Source organism: Aotus nancymaae, unplaced genomic scaffold (genome assembly GCF_030222135.1).
Source record: "Aotus nancymaae isolate 86718 unplaced genomic scaffold, 86718_ANA_hifiasm-v0.15.2.pri h1tg000021l, whole genome shotgun sequence".
NCBI lineage: Eukaryota > Metazoa > Chordata > Mammalia > Primates > Aotidae > Aotus > Aotus nancymaae.
Window position 1 is genome coordinate 22,979,665 of NW_026988433.1, and position 17,336 is coordinate 22,997,000.

General features: G+C 39.6%; 1 protein-coding gene across 3 annotated transcripts in view; it reads right to left on the reverse strand.

Moving 5' to 3' along the window:
- IFT81 (intraflagellar transport 81) overlaps positions 1 to 17,336 on the reverse strand; it is a 116,637-nt gene that overhangs the window by 70,125 nt on the left and 29,176 nt on the right. For all 3 annotated transcript variants that reach the window (XM_064379859.1, XM_064379861.1, XM_064379860.1), the window contains exon 11: positions 5,704 to 5,850. In XM_064379859.1, the coding sequence (XP_064235929.1) occupies positions 5,704 to 5,850 (147 nt within the window). The remainder of the gene's footprint in view (positions 1 to 5,703; positions 5,851 to 17,336) is intronic.

The following is a 17,336-nucleotide window of genomic DNA, read 5'->3' on the forward strand; positions in this document are numbered from 1 at the left end:
TTTCATATGTTTGTTGGCCTCATATATGTCTTCTTTTGAAAAGTGTCTATTCATGTTCTTCACCCACTTTTGAATGGGTTTGTTTTTTTCTTGTAAATCTGTTTTAGTTCTTTGTAGATTCTAGGTATTAGACCTTTGTCAGATGGGTAGATTGCAAAAATTTTTTCCCATTCTGTTGGTTGCTGGTTCACTTTAGTGATTGTTTCTTTTGCTGTATAGAAGCTCTGGAGTTTAATTAGATTCCATTTGTCTATTTTGGCTTTTGTTGCCAATGCTTTTGGTGTTTTAATCATGTCCTTACCTAATTCTATGTCCTGAATGGTTTTGCCTAGGTTTTCTTCTAGGGTTTTTATGGTGTTAAGTCTTATGTTTAAGTCTTTAATTCATCTGGAGTTAATTTTAGTGTAAGGTGTCAGGAAGGGGTCCAGTTTCTGCTTTCTGCACATGGCTAGTCAGTTTCCCCAACACTATTTATTAAAAAGGGAATCTTTTCCCCATTGCTTGTTTTTGTCAGGCTTGTCAAAGATCAGATAGTTGTAGATGTGTGGTATTGCTTCCGAGGCCTCTGTTTTGTTCCATAGGTTTATATCTCTGTTTTGGTACCAGTACCATGCTGTTTTGATTACTGTAAACTTGTAGTATAGTTTGAAATCAGGTAGCGTGATGCCTCCAGCTTTGTTCTTTTTGCCTGGGATTGTCTTGGCTATGTGGGCTCTCTTTTGGTTCCATATGAAGTTTAAGGTGGTTTCTTCCAGTTCTGTGAAGAGGTCATAAGTAGCTTGATGGGGATAGCATGGAATCTATAAATTACCTTGGGCAGTATGGCCATTTTCACAATATTGATTCTTCCTGACCATGAGCATGGAATGTTTTTCCATCTGTTTGTGTCCTCTCTTATTTCCTTGAGCAGTGGTTTGTAGTTCTCCTTGAAGAGGTCCTTTGCATTCTTTGTTAGTTGTATTCCTAGGTATTTTATTCTCTTTGTACCAATTGTGAATGGCAGTTGCTTCTTGATTTGGCTCTCTTTAAGTCTGTTATTGATGTATACGAATGCTTGTGATTTCTGCACATTGATTTTGTATCCTGAGACTTTGCTCAAGTTGCTTATCAGTTTCAGGAGATTTTGGGCTGAGACGATGGGGTCTTCTAAATATACGATCATGTCATCTGCAAATAGAGATAATCTGACTTCCTCCTTTTGTAATTAAGTACCCTTTATTTCTTTTTCTTGCCTGATTGCTCTGGCTAGAACTTCCAATACTATATTGAATAGGAATGGTGAGAGAGGGCATCCTTGTCTAGTGCCAGATTTCAAAGGGAATGCCTCCTGTTTTTGCCCATTGAATATGATATTGGCTGTGGGTTTGTTGTAAATAGCTTTTATTATTTTGAGATACATTCCATTGATACCTAGTTTATTGAGAGTTTTTAGCATAAAGGGCAGCTGAATTTTGTCAAAGGCCTTCTCTGCATCTATTGAGATAATCATGTGGTTTTTGGCTTTGGTTCTGTTTATGTGGTGGATTACGTCTATAGACTTGCGTATGTTGAACAGCCTTGCATCCCTGTGATGAAGCCTACTTGATTGTGATGGATATGCTTTTTGATGTGCTGTTGCAATCAGTTTGCCAGTATTTTATTGAAGATTTTTGCATCTATGTTCATCATGGATATTGGCCTGAAGTTTTCTTTTTTTGTTGAGTCTCTGCTGGGTTTTGGTATCAGGATGATGTTGGTCTCATAAAATGATTTGGGAAGCATTCCCTCTTTTTGGATTGTTTGGAATAGTTTCAGAAGGAGTGGTACCAGCTCCTTTTTTGTATGTCTAGTAGAATCCAGCTGTGAACCCATCTGGACCTTGGCTTTTTTTGGTTGGCAGGCTATTAATTGCTGCCTCAACTTCAGCCCTTGTTATTGGTCTATTCAGGGTTTCAACTTCTTCCTGGTTTAGGCTTGGGAGGATGCAAGTGTCCAGGAATTTATCCATTTCTCCCAGGTTTACTGGTTTATGTGCATAGAGTTGTTTGTAGGAATCTCTGATGGTAGTTTGTATTTCTGTGGAATCAATAGTGATATCCCCTTTATCATTTTTTATTGCATCTATTTGATTCTTCTCTCTTTTCTTTTTTATTAATCTGGCTAACAGTCTATTTTGTTGATGTTTTCAAAAAACCAGCTCCTGTATTTATTGATTTTTTGAAGGGTTTTTTGTGTCTCTATCTCCTTCAGTTCTGCTCTGATCTTAGTTATTTCTTGTCTTCTGCTAGCTTTTGAGTTTTTTTGATCTTGCACCTCTAGTTCTTTCAATTTTTATGATAGGGTATTGATTTTAGATCTTTCCTTGCTTCTTATGTGGGCATTTATTGCTATAAATTTTCCTCTAGACACTGTTTTAAATGTGTCCCAGAGACTCTGGCACGTTGTGTCTTCATTCTTGTTGGTTTTGAAGAACATCTTTATTTCTGCCTTCATTTCATTGTTTATCCAGTCAACATCCAAGAGCCAGTTGTTTAGTTTCCATGAAGTTGTGCTGTTCTGAATTAGTTTTTTAATCCTGAATTCTAATTTGATTGCACTGTGGTCTGAGAGACTGTTTGTTATTTCTATGCTTTTGCATTTGCTGAGGAGTGATTTACTTCCAATTATGTGGTCAATTTTAGAGTAGGTGTGATATAGTGCTGAAAAGAATGTAAATTCTGTGGATTTGGGGTGGAGAGTTCTATAAATGTCTATTAGGTTTGCTTGGTCCACATCTGAGTTAAAGTCCTGGATATCCTTGTTAATTTTCTGTCTTGTTGATCTGTCTAATATTGACAGTGGAGTGTTAAAAGTTCCCACTATTATTGTGTGGGAGTCTAAGTCTCTTTGTAGGTTGTTAAGAACTTGCTTTATGTATCTGGGTGCTCCTGTATTGGGTGCGTATATATTTAGGATTGTTAGTTCTTCTTGTTGCATTGATCCTTTTACCATTATATAATGCCCTTCTTTGTCTCTTTTGATATTTGTTGGTTTAAAGTCTATTTTGGCCGGGCGGGGTGGCTCAAGCCTGTAATCCCAGCACTTTGGGAGGCCGAGGCGGGTGGACCACAAGGTCAAGAGATCGAGACCATCCTGGTCAACATGGTGAAACCCCGTCTCTACTAATACAAAAAATTAGCTGGGCATGGTGGCGCATGCCTGTAATCGCAGCTACTCAGGAGGCTGAGGCAGGAGAATTGCCTGAACCCAGGAGGCGGAGGTTGCGGTGAGCCGAGATCGCGCCATTGCACTCTAGCCTGGGTAACGAGCGAAACTCCGTCTCAAAAAAAAAAAAAAAGTCTATTTTATCAGGGACAAGGATTGCAACTCCTGCTTTTTTTGCTCTCCATTTGCTTGGTAAATCTTCCCCCGTCCCTTTATTTTGAGCCTATGTGTGTCCTTGCATGTGAGATGGGTTTCCTGGATACAGCACACTGATGGGTTTTGACTTTTTATCCAATTTGCCAGTCTGTGTCTTTTGATTGGGGCATTTAGTCCATTTACATTTAAGGTTAATATTGTTATGTGTGAATTTGATCCTGCCATTTTGATGCTAGCTAGTTTTGCCCATTAGTTGATGCAGTTTCTTCATTGTGTCGATGCTCTTTACCATTTGGTATGTTTTTGAAGTGGCTGGTACTGGTTGTTCCTTTCTATGTTTAGTGCTTCTTTCAGGAGCTCTTGTAAGGCAGGCCTGGTGGTGACAAAATCTTTCAGGAATTGCTTGTTCATAAAGGATTTTACTTCTCCTTTGCTTATGAAGCTTAAGTTTGGCTGGATATGAAATTCTAGGTTGAAAGTTCTTTTCTTTAAGGACGTTGAATATTGGCCCCCACTGTCTTCTGGCTTGTAGGGTTTCTGCCGAGAGATCCACTGTGAGTCCGATGGGCTTCCCTTTGTGGGTAACAGGACCTTTCTCTCTGGCTGCCCTTAGCATTTTTTTCTTTCATTTCAACCCTGGTGAATCTGACGATAATGTGCCTTGGGGTTGCTCTTCTTGAGAAACATCTTTGTGGTGTTCTCTGTACTTCCTGGACTTTAATATTGCCCTGCCTTGCTAGGCTGGGGAAGTTCTCCTGGATAATATTCTGAAGAGTGTTTTCCAGCTTGGATTCATTCTCTCTGTCACATTCAGGTACACCTATCAAATGTAGATTAGGTCTTTTCACATAATCCCATATTTCTTAGAGGCTTTGCTCATTTCTTTTCACTCTTTTTTCTCTAATCTTGCCTATTTGTTTCATTTCATTGAGTTGATCTTCAATCTCTGATATCCTTTCTTCTGCTTGGTCGATTCGGCTACTGAAACTTGTGTATGCTTTGCGAAGTTCTTGTGTTGTGTTTTTCAGCTCCATCAAGTCATTTATATTCTTCTCTAAGCTGTTTATTTTAATAGCATTTCGTCAAACCTTTTTTCAAGGTTCTTAGTTTCTCTACATTGGGTTAGAATATGTTCTTTTAGCTCAGAGAAGTTTGTTATTACCCACCTTCTGAAGCCTGTTTCTGTCAATTCATCAGACTCATTCTCTATCCAGCTTTGTTCCCTTCCTGGTGTGGAGTTGTGATCCCTTGGAAGAGGAGAGGCATTCTGGTTTTTGGTGTTTTCATCTTTTTGCACTGGTTTCTTCCCATCTTTCTGGATTTACCTACCTGTGGTCTTTGTAGTTGGTGACTTTCAGATGGGGTCTCTGAGTAGACATCGTCCTTTTTGTTGATGCTGAAGTTATTTCTTTCTGTTTTTTAGTTTTCCTTCTAATCGTCAGACCCCTCTGCTGTAGGCCTGCTGGAGGTCCACTCCAGACCCTGCTTGCCTGGGGATCACCTGCATTGTTCTCGCTGGAAACTGCACTCCAGAGCTGTTCCTATTCAGCCATCACAACTATATTTTTTTAAACTTGTATGCCTCTATGATGAGGTTGGCCTCACCAGATAAGTATGTATTACTGACAAAATAACTTTATGATATTTTCTTAGCCCTTTATGAAAATGCATTTATCAACAAATATAAATTTTGGTATTATCTGTTTGCTCCTACTAATGTTTTTCACTTTTATAATTTAATGTTTATAATAATTAAATCCAATATAAATTCGCTTAACTAAAAAGAGAAAATTTGGAACATAATATCTCGTAAAATCACTAACATATCTGCAATTTTACATCAAGATGGCCAGGTGCAGTGGCTCACATCTCAGTATGGCCGGGTGCAGTGGCTCACACCTGTAATCTCAGCACTTTGGGAGGCCGAGGCGGGTGGATCACTCAAGGTCAGGAGTTTGAGACCAGCCTGGTCAACATGGTAAAACCCTGTCTCTAATAAAAATACAAAAATTCGCTGGGTGTGGTGGCTGGCACCTGTAATCCCTAATCTCCTGTCTCAGCTACTAAGGAGGCTGAGACAGGAGAATAACTTGAACCCAGGAGGCAGAGGTTGCAGTGAGCCAAGATCACCCCATTGCACTCCAGCCTGGGTAACAAGAGTGAAACTCCATCTCAAAAAAAAAAAAAAAAAAAAAAGAGAGTACCTCAGTATTATTGCAAAAAGACTATTTGGTTTTAAATAACTTTTATAAAATAAGATGAACTGCCCAATATTAACATTCAAACTAAGAAAGTCAAACACACTAATAGTTTCACATAAAAAACAATACTCCTCCCCTTGTCCCATGAGATGGCTCAGCTTACCTCATCTCCCTTTAAAACTTCAGTACCGTCGAATTCACGAGTCTGATTTCTCTTTACTGATGCTTCTCTCTCTAGGCTGGCTAACTTCTCCTTGGCCTCCTGAAGTTCCTCAGCTTTGGCTTCTTTTTTACGGGAAATGATAGATGCCTAATTGAGCATTAAATATGAATGTATAAGATATATGATCAACTTTCAATTATCTTGTGAAATTATCTATTTTTTAGATTTTACCAAGTTATATTTTCAATGTTAGCCTGGCCTCTCCTAACCAATACCCCCTGCCCTACTAGTCATCATTACTAATTATAATATTTAATATGAACATACAATCTATATTAAATACTAACCTACAAACATTTTGGAAGACAAAGCTCTGAAAATATAAGACATATCAGCAGATAAGTACAAATGTGCTAATGAGAAAAATATTAAAGTCTTCTCAAATAATACTCAAAGGCTAATGAAAATACATCCTAGGTAACTCAATAGAAGGTAATACCAAGTCTACTATATTTTTACATGGTAGGTTTCCCTTCATTTGAAGAAAAACATGCTTTATTCTCAAAACTATAACACAGGTCATCTTACTAAATTCAATATCTGCACATTTATAGTGAAATGTTAAAACATCTATTATATTTGGGGCATTCTAATAAATAGAACGCAGGTTCAAAATCAAACATCTGACTCACCAGAATTAGGCAAATGTTTACAAAATGCAAATGGCTACTCTTAGCGGCATTTTATACTCTAGTAACTCTCGGGAGATTTCCTTAAATGAACCATATCTGTACTAGTTTAAGAAAAACATTAGCCAAACTGTCTTAAGTGAAATGACACCAATAATTTTTCAAGCAAATTTGACAGGAGAATGGAATCTCTAGCACAAATCCTTAGAAAATTCTATTTTCCTCCTTGTTTAAAAAAAATGAAAAGACAGGTGATGATGAAGGAATGTTTCACTCTATAGAACTATTCTAGCTTAAAAAATGAAGGAGGCTGAGTGCAGTGGCTCACGTCTGTAATCCCAGCACTTTGAGAGGCCAAGGTGGGAGGATCACTTGAGCCCAGGAGTTCAAGACCAGCCTAGGCAACATAGTGAGGCCCTGACTCTACAAAAAATAAAATAAAATAGCTGGGTGTGGTGATGCACACGTGTGGTCCCAGCTACTTGACAGGGTGAGGTGGGAGGATCACTTGAGCCTGGGAGGTTGAGGCTGCAGTGAACCATGATCACACCACTGCACTGTCGCCTGGGTGACAGAGACCCTGTCTCAAAAAAAAAGAAAGAAAGAAAAGTGGGTCAGGCGTGGTGGCTCATGCCTGTAATCACAGCACTCTGGGAGGCTGAGGTGGTCGGATCACCTGAGGTCAGGAGTTCAAGATCAGCCTGGCCAACATGGTAAAACCCAGTTTCTATTAAAAATACAAAAATTAGCCAGACATGGTGGGGTGTGCCTGTAGACCCAGCTACTTGGGAGGTAGAGACAGGAGAATTGCTTAAACCTGGGAGGTGGAGGCTGCAGTGAGCCAAGATTGTGCCACTGCATTCTAGCCTGGGTAAGAGAGAGACTCCATCTCAAAAGAAAAAAACCCCAAAGTGGTGAAGAAGGAATGGTAGAGTACCAGATTGTATAAGAATTGATAGTACATGTCAATAATAAAGTAAGTAACATGATAAAATAAACTTCATCTCCAAACCAGGATCTTATTTAATAGAAAAATATGAGGATATTTCCCACTAAAGTCAGGAAGAAGAAGAAAATGCCCAGTACCTTTACTACAATTTAATTACTGTGTTGAAAGTACTTGCTAGCAGACATGAGAAAGCAATTAGAAGCATAAAAATTGGAAAGGAAAAATTGGAATTTGCATGTTATATAATTATGTGCCCAAAAAGATCAAAAGAATCAATGGAAAAACTACAGAAAACAAATCAATAGCTTTCATAGACGAAATCAGTCAGAAGACATAAAGAAAGAAAAGCCCTCATTAATAAAAGTAAAAATATGTGTGATGGTTAATATTAGGTGTCAACTTGACTGGATTGAGGGACGCCTAGGTGGCTGGTAAAGAATTTTTTCTGGGTGTGTCTGTAAGGGTGTTGCCAGAGGAGACTAACATTTGAATCAGTGGACTGGGAGACAAAGACCCATTCTCAATGTGGTAGGCACCATTCAATCAGCTGCCAGTGCTGCTAGAACAAGGCAGGGCGAGGAAGGTGGGATAGCTTTGCTCACTGAGTCTACTGGCTCTTTTTTTCTTCCCATGTTGGATGTTTCCTCTCCTCCTGTCCTTGGATATCAGATTCCAGGTTTTTCAGCCTTTGGACTCTGGGACACCAACAGCTTCCTGGGGCTCTTGGCCTTTCGGCTGCAATGTTGTCTTCCCTAGTTTTGAGGCGTTTGGCCTTGGACTGAGCCACTACTGGCTTTTCTCTTTCTCCAGGTTGCAGATGGCCTATCATGGGACTTTGCCTTTTAATTGTGTGAGCCAATTATCCATAATAAAGTCTCTTTTATACATACATATATCCTATTGGTTAGTCAGAACCAATGACTCCCTCATTTTTTAAGTTAGAATAGTTCTATAGAGTGAAACATCCTTCATTGGTTCTGACTAACCAATAGGATATATGGTTTGAGGGAACCATGCCTCTCCAGCCGGGAGATTTAATGGTTTCTCTTCTAATTTTCATATGCGCGGGAAGAACCAAAGGTCAATCGCTCCAGTGGAAGTTTAAAGGAACTCTTTTCGTTGGCCAGGGGGCTTGGAGAAGGTGGAAATTCCTCCTAGGTTAAAAGTCTCCTTCTTCCACACCCCTTTGGATTCCATACTTGGGTCACCTTCCACACTCCCTTTGTGGAAGCTGTCTTTCTTCTGGAAAGCTTGTGGAAGCTTGTCTTCCCCTCCTAAACTCCATCTCTCTCTCTCAATTCCCTTCCACTTAGTGTGGAAGCTGCTTTCCTCTCCTGGATTCCATCTCTTTCTGGATTCTCCCACTCAGTGTGAGAGGAGCTTTCCTTCTCTGTTTTTCTCCCTCTGGGAACCCTTCTCACTCAGTGTGAGAGTGGCTTGTCTTTCTCTCACTCAGTGTGAGAGCTAGCTGTTTATTTCTCTCTTCTTCTCCTTTTTCTCTTTCTGAATAAATAAATCACTTTTCTACAAAAACTTTTTGGGTCCAGTATTTACTTTACAAGCACACCCGCTGTGGTCCTCTCTCCCATTCTTGGGAGAGAGACCAAGAGCCTGGAGCCCACCAAGGAGCAAGCTGAGTGCTTCCCTGCACCCTAAAATTCGAGAACAGGTTGATTAGGAGAACCCTGACTAATACAATATGTACACATAAATTTTACAAAAAGAGTTTCAAAATCATTTGAAGAGGTGAGATTCTTAGAAGGTGGTTCTCATCACATGGATTCTACCAGTATAATTGTTGGAATACTGAGTGCTTGCCACATCCAGTGGAAAGCTTAGACAGTAAAATGAGGCTAATTTCAATCAATTTCAGCCCTTAGCACAATAGCAGGTCCCACCCCTATCCCCAGCCCCAAACATATGTTCCTGATGCAGCTTGAACACAGCTTGCTGGAGCAAGGGTGAACAGAAAGGACCTACTCCTTCAGTACTGGGGATCTATGCACTGAGTGCTGCTTCTGATCACAGAAGTGCAGACAAAGAGAGGGAGGCCACTGTTGCATCTTGCACCATTGTTGCAAGTCCCTCCTGCTGTGACTGAAGTGACTTCTAGAGGATTTATAGGTCTGCATCCTTTTTTTTCTCCCTTTGATTCTTCTCATTTTCCCCTTTTGGAAGCCAGACATTTAAGACTAAGACATTAAAAAACAACTGCATATATGGGGAAATTTAGAAAGTGACCACACATGCCCAGGGAAAGGCACTGGCTCAGAAAAGACCTGAGATAATAAAAAAAAATTTTTTTTTTAAATTTGAGACAGGGTTTGGTTCTGTTACTCAGGCTGGTGCAATCCACGCTCACTGCAACCTCCGCCTCCTGGGCTCAAGCAATCTACCCACCTCAGCCTTCTGGGTAGCTGAGACCACAGGCACATACCATGACACCCAGCTACCTTTCTGTATTTTTAGTAGTGACAGGGTCTTGCTATGTTGCCCAGGTTTGTCTCAAACTCCTGAGCTCAAGCAGTCCACTTGTCTTGGCCTCCCAAAGTGTTGAGATTATAGGCATAAGGCACTGAGCCCAGCCTATCTTAACTTTACATTTTAGCCTATTCTTTGGGACAGTCTACACCAATCAAAAAAACAAAAACAACAGCAAAAAACAGTAAACCCCTGGGAAAAGACAGAATCTAATTTCCAGAGTTACTACATTATTAGATTCAAATGTCTACTTTTCAACCAAAAGAATCACAAAGCATACAAAGAAACAATAAAATATGATACATCTAAAGGAAAAATATGAGGCCAGGCACAGTGGCTCACACCTATAATCCCAACACTTTGGGAGGCCAAGTTAGAAGGATCCCTTGAGGCCAGGAGTTTGAGACCAGCCTGAGCAGTATAATGAGACCCTGTTTCTATTTTTTAGAATATAATTTTTTTTTTTTAAATTAAAAAACATGCCAGACATGGTGGCTCATGCCTGCTATCCCAGTACTTTGGGGGGCCGAGGCAGGTGCATCACTCCAGGTCAGGAGTTCTGAGATCAGTCTGGCAAACATGGTGAAACCTGTCTCTACTAAAAATACAAAAATCAGCTGGGTGTGATGGTACACACCTGTAATCCCAGCTACTTAGGAGGCTGAGGCAAGAGAATTGCATGAACCCAGGAGGCGGAGGTTGGAGTGAGCTGAGATCGCACCACTGCACTCCAGCCTGGGCAAAGGAGTGAGAATCTGTCTCACAAATAAATAAATAAAATAAAAAAACAAAGGAAAAAAATGAATCAATAGAAATTCTCTGATGGCAAATCAACTAGATAAAGATTTTAAAACTACTGTCTTAAAGATGCTCAAAGAACTCACAGCAGATAAGACTATCAAGAAAACAATGTAGGCTGGGTGTGGTGGTTCACGCCTGTAATCTCAGCATTTTGGGAGGCTGAGGTGGGCAGATCAAGAGGTCAGGAGATCGAGACCATCCTGGCTAACATGGTGAAACCCCGTCTCTACTAAAAATATGTAAAATTAGCTGGGCGTGGTGGCACACACCTGTAGTCCCAGCTACTCAGGAGGCTGAGGCAGGAGAATCGCTTGAACCTGGGAGGCAGAGGTTGCAGTGAGCCAAGATCGAGATCACACCACTGCACTTCAGCCTGAGTGACAAGAGTGAGACTCTGTCTCAACAAAACAAAGCAAAACAAAACAAAACAAAAAACAATGTGTTAACAAAATGGAAATATCAATACAGAGAAAACCTAAAAAAAAAAGCAAAAAGAAATTCTGGAGCTAAAAAGTACAATATTGAAATTAAAAATTCACTAGAGGGGCCTGGCGCAGTGGCTCACACCTGTAATCCCAGCACTTTGGGAGGCTGAGGCAGGCAGATCATGAGGTCAGCAGTTCAAGACCAGCCTGGCTAACATGGTGAAACCCTCTCTACTAAAAATACAAAAATTAGCTGGGCATGGTGGTGCATGCCTGTAATCCCAGCTACTTGGGAGGCTGAGGCAGAAGAATTGCTTGAACTGGGACCCAGGAGGCTGAAGTTGCAGTTAGCCAAGATTGCACCACTGCACTCCAGTCTGGGCTACAGAGCAAGACTCTGTCTCAAAAAAAAAAAAAAAAATTCACTATAGAGATTTAAAAGCAGATTTGGGGAGGCAGAAAAAAGAATCTGTGAACTTGAAAACAAGACAATGGAAATTATCAACTCCGAGAAATAGAGAAATACATTGAAGAAAAGTGAACAGAGCATGTGGGACACCATTAAGTAGACCAATATATTCATTATGGGAGTCCCAAAGGAAAAGACAAAGTGAAGGATAGAATATGTGGAGAAACAATGTCTTGAAAACTTCATCAGTTTAATGAAATAAAACATCTAAAAATCAGAATAAACTCCAAGAAAGATGAACTGAAAGAGACACACACTGAGACACATTAAAACAAACTGTTGGCACTTGACTTTCTTTCTTTAACCTTTATGTGCCCACTTGGGTCTCTTCCAAGTGTGCTTCCTTTTTTTTCTGTCCTAAGGCCTTTTATTATTATTATTATTATTATTATTATTTTGAGATGGCGTCTCAGTCTGTTGCCCAAGCTGAAGTGCACTGGTACGATCTTGGCCCACTGCAACCTCCTTCTCTCAGGTTTAAGCAATCCTCCTGTCTCAGCTTCCCGAGTAGCTGGGACTACAGGCACACACCACCATGCCTAGCTAATTGTTGTATTTTTTAATACAGACACAGTTTCACCATATTGGCCATGCTAGTCGTGAACTCCTGACCTCGAGATCTGCCTGCCTTGGCCTCCCAAAGTGCTGAGATTATAGGTGTGAGCCACCGCACCCAGCATCTAAGGCCTTTTAAAATAAACTTCTATTCCTGCTCTAAAAATAAATAAATAAATAAATAAATAAAACTGTCAAAGCCAAAGGCAAAGAGAAGATTCTAAAAACATCAAAAGACTGACTAGTCACATACAAGAGATCCTCAATAAGATCATCAGCAAATATCTAATTAGAAACTTTGGAGGCCAGAAAGCAGTGGGATAATATATTAAGATGCTAAAAGAAAGAACTGTCAGCCAGGTGTGGGGGCTCACTCGTGTAATCCCAGCACTATGGGAGGCTGAGGTGAGCAGACTACCTGAGCTCAGGAAATTGAGACCATGCTGGCCAACATGGTATAAAACCCTGTCTCTACTGAAAATACAAAAATCAGCCAGGTGTGGTGGCAGGTGCCTGTAGTCCCAGCTACTTAGGAGGCCGAGGCAGGAGAATCGCTTGAACCCAAGAGGCAGAGGTTGCAGTGAGCTGAGATCGTGCCACTGCACTCCAGTCTGGACAACAGAGTGAGACTCCATTAAAAAAAAAAAAAAAAAAAAAAAGAACTGTCAACCAAGAATCCTATATCTGGCAAAACTGTCCTTCAAAAGTAAGGAAGAGGCCAGGTGTGGTGGCTCACACCTGTTAGCCCAGCAGTTTGGGAGGCTGCGGCAGGCAGATCACTTGAGGTCAGGAGTTCAAGACCAGCCTGGCCAAAATGGTGAAACCCCATCTCTACTAAAAATACAAAAATTAGCTAGGTGTGCTGGTGGACACCTGTAGTCCCAGCTACTCAGGAGGTTGAGGCAGGAGAATCGCTTGAACCCAGGAGGTAGAAGTTGTAGTGAGTGGAGATCATGCCACTGTACTCCATCTCCCCGCCCCCCAAAAAAAAGTAAGGAAGAAATTAAGACATTCCCAGATAAACAAAAGCTGTATTTCCAGATAGGCAAAAGCTAAGGGAGTTTGTAACAACTAGACCTGCCTTGCAAGAAATGCTCAAGTAAGTCCTGCAAGGTGAAATGAAAAGATACTAAATGTATAAGAAAGAAAGAGCTCAATAAGGGCAAATACCTGAGCAATTATGAAAGCTAGCATTAGTGTAACAATGGTTTGTAAATCCACTTTTTGTTCTCTACATATTTTAAGAGACTATACATTTAAAATAGCATAATTATTATTAATAGCTGAATGGTTAGTATTATTGTAATTTCGGTTTATAATTCCACATTTGTTTTGTACATAATTTAAGAGATTAATGCATTTAAAAGAATTATTAATTTATGTTTTGGGGCACACAATGTGTAAAGATGTAATTTTGTGACATGAACAACTGAAAGGGATGGGGATCAAGCTGTAATGGAGCAGAGTTTTTACATGTTATTGAAGCTAAACTTGTATAACTTCAAATTACAGTGACATAACTTTAGGATGTTAAATGTAATCGCCCTGGTAACCACAAAAAAAATAGCTATAGAATATACACAAAGGAAACGAGAAAGGAATTTAAACATTTCACTATAAAAAATCAACTAAAAACAAAAGACAGTAAAGCAGGAAATGAGGGACAAAAAAGCTATAATGCATATAGAAAACAAATAGTAAAATGACAGAAGTAATTACTTTAAATATAAATAGATTGAATATCCAATTAAAAGACAGTGATTTGCAGAATGGATAAAAAACATGTGAATCGGGCCGGGCGCGGTGGCTCACGCCTGTAATCCCAGCACTTTGGGAGGCCGAGGCGGGTGGATCACAAGGTCAAGAGATCGAGACCATCCTGGTCAACATGGTGAAACCCCGTCTCTGCTAAAAATATAAAAATTAGCCGGGCATGGTGGTGCGCACCTGTAGTCCCAGCTACTCAGGAGGCTGAGGCAGGAGAATTGCCTGAACCCAGGAGGTGGAGATTGCGGTGAGCCGAGATCACGCCATTGCACTCCAGCCTGGGTAACAAGAGTGAAACTCCGTCTCAAAAAACAAACAAACAAACAAACAAAACATGTAAATCAAGTAATGCTGTCTACAGGGGATTCATTTTAGATCCAAAGATATAAATAAATTGAAAGTGAAAGGATGGAAAAAGATATTTCATACAAATAGTAAACAAAAGACAACAGGGTGACTATATTAATATTACATGAAATAACATTAAATTTTAAAAGTGTACAAGAGACAAAGAAGGACATTATCTATTAGTAAAAGATTCAATACAGCAAGATTATAAACAATTATAAACATTTTCACACCTAATGACAGACCATCAAAATATCTGAGGCAAAAACTGGCAGAATTCTTGAATTAATTCCTTTAAAAAAAAAAGAAAAAAATTAAAAAAAAAACAGAATTGAACACAGAAAAAGAAAATTATATAACAACAGTCTGAGACTTCAACATTCAGTCTCAATAATGGATAGAACAATATGTTAGAAAATATAGGACTTAACAAAATAAACCAACTAGATCTCGTAGACATATAGAGAACTGAGACGTACAGAGGCTGAGATCTCGCCACTGCACTCTAGCCTGGGTGATGGAGTGAGACTCAGTCTCCAAAAAAAAAAAAAAAAAAAGTTTTAATAGATTTTAAAAGATATCATAATATCACACAGAGTACCTTATTTAACTACAACAGGATGAAGCTAGAAATCATTAACGAAAACAAAACTGGTAAATTCACAAATTTGTGGAAATTAAAAATACATTTTTTTCTTTTTTTCGTGTAAGTCTTGCAATGTCGCCCAGGCTGTAAAGTAGAGGTGCAATCTTGGTTAACTGCAACCTCTGCCTACCAGGTTTGATTTTTCCACCTCAGCCTCCTGAAAAGCTGGGATTATAGACATACACCACTATGCTTGGCTAATTTTTCCTTTTTTTTTTAAAGACAAGGTTTCACCATATTGGTCAGGCTGGTCTCGAACTCCTGACCTCAGGTGATCCGCCTGCCTCAGCCTCCCAAAGTGCTGGGATTACAGGCGTGATCCTCCGCGCCCGGCATGCTAGGCTAATTTTTGTATTTTTAACAGAGATGGGGTTTCGCCATGTTGGCCAGGCTGGTCTTGAACTCCTGGCCTCATGTGATCTGCCTGTCTCAGCCTCCCAAAGTGCTGGGATTACAGGCATGAGCCACCACACCGGCCAAAAATACATTTTTATTTATTTTTATTGTATTTTTTTTAGGAGTAGGAGGTTTAACAGGCAAAATAAAGAGAAAATGAAAGGAAAACAGCTTTCTCGCTAGTGAGAGAGAGGGGACTTCCAAGAGCAAAAAGACCCTCAAAATACATTTTTAAGTAACCAATAGATAAAGAAGAGATCACAAAAGAAACTAGAAAATACTTACAAATAAATGAAAATAAAAATACACATACCAAAACTTATGGGACACAGTGAAAACAGTGCTAAGGGAGAAATTTAAAGCTATAAACACATTACAAAACAAGAAAGATCTTAAATCATCAACCTAATGTTACAACTGAACTAGAAAGAAGGCTGGGTGTGGTGGCTCATGCCTGTAATCCCAGCACTTTGGGAGACTGAGGCGGGGTGATCACTTTAGGTTAGGAGTTTGAGACCAGCCTGGCCAATATGGTAAAACCCCGTCTCTACCAAAAAATCCAAAAATTAGCCTGACATGGTGGCACACACCTGTAGTCCCAGCTGCTCTGGAGGCTGAGGTGGGAGAATCACCTGAACCTAGGTTGTGGAGGTTGCAGTAAGCCAAGATTGCGTCACTGCACTCCAGCCTGGGTGACAGAGTGAGACCCTGTCTCATTTAAAAAAAAAAAAAAAAAAAAAAGGCCAGGCATGGTGGCTTACTCCTGCAATTCCAGCACTTTGGGAGGCCAAGACAGGCAGATCACAAGGTCAAGAGATTGAGACCATCCTGGCCGATATGATGAAACCCCATCTCTACTAAAAATATGAAAAATTAGCTGGGTGTGGTGGCACATGCCTGTAGTCCCAGCTACTTGGGAGGCTGAGGCAGGAGAACTGTTTGAAACATGGGAGGTAGAGGTTGCAGTGAGCTGAGATTGTGCCATTGCACTGCAGCCTGGGCGACGAGAGCAAGACGAAAGAAAGGAAAGAAAAGAAAAGAAAGAAAGAAAAGAGGAAGGAAGGGAGGGAGGGAGGGAAGGAAGGAAGAAAGAAAGGAAAAAAAAATAGAGGAAATCATTAAAATCAAAGTTGGTTCTTTGAAAAGATCAACAAAATTGACAAACTTTTAGCTAGCTGGATTATGAAAAAAAGACTAAAATCACTAAACTCAAAAAAAAGTAGGGACATTACTACTGATACTACAGAAATAAAAAGAATTATAAGTGAATAGCATCAACAACTGCACACCAATATACTGGATAACCTAGATGAAATGGACAAATTCCTACAAACACAATAATAATCAAGACTAAATCACAAAGAAATAGAAAAACTGAAAAGACTTGTAGCTAGTAAGGGGATTGAATGAGTCATCAAAAATCTTCCAACAATGGGTACAAAAAATAGTTAGAAGGAATGAATAATGCCTAGTATTTGATAGCACAATAGGGTGACTATAGTCAATAATAATTTAACTGTACATTTATAAGTAACTAAAAGAGTGTAAACGGATTTTTTGTAACACAAAGGATAAATGCTTGAGGATGTATACCCCATTCCCCATGATGTGATTCTTACACACTGCATCCCCGTATCAAAATATCTCATGTATCCCATACATATATACACCTTCTATGTACCCACAAAAGTTAAAAATTAAAATCATTTTAAAAATTGGTTTAACTTCAAAAAAAAAAATCTCCCAACAAAGAAAAGCCCTGGACCTGATGGCCTCACTGGTGAATTCCACCCAACACTTAAATAACAAATACCAAATCCTTCTCAAACTTTTCCAAAAAAATTCAAGAGAAGGGTAAATTCCTATCTCATTCTCTAATACTGTTAGGGAACAGCATAAGGCCATTATAAGGAAACATAAGGCAAACGTTTCACAACACTGGATTTAGCAATAATTTCTTGGATATGACACCAAAAGCACAGGCAACAAAAGAAAAAAATTAGACAAATTGGACTTCATGAGAGTTAAAAACTTGTGCATCAAAAAGACACTGTCAACAGAGTAAAAAGGCAACACACAGAATGGGAGAAAATATTTACAAATCATC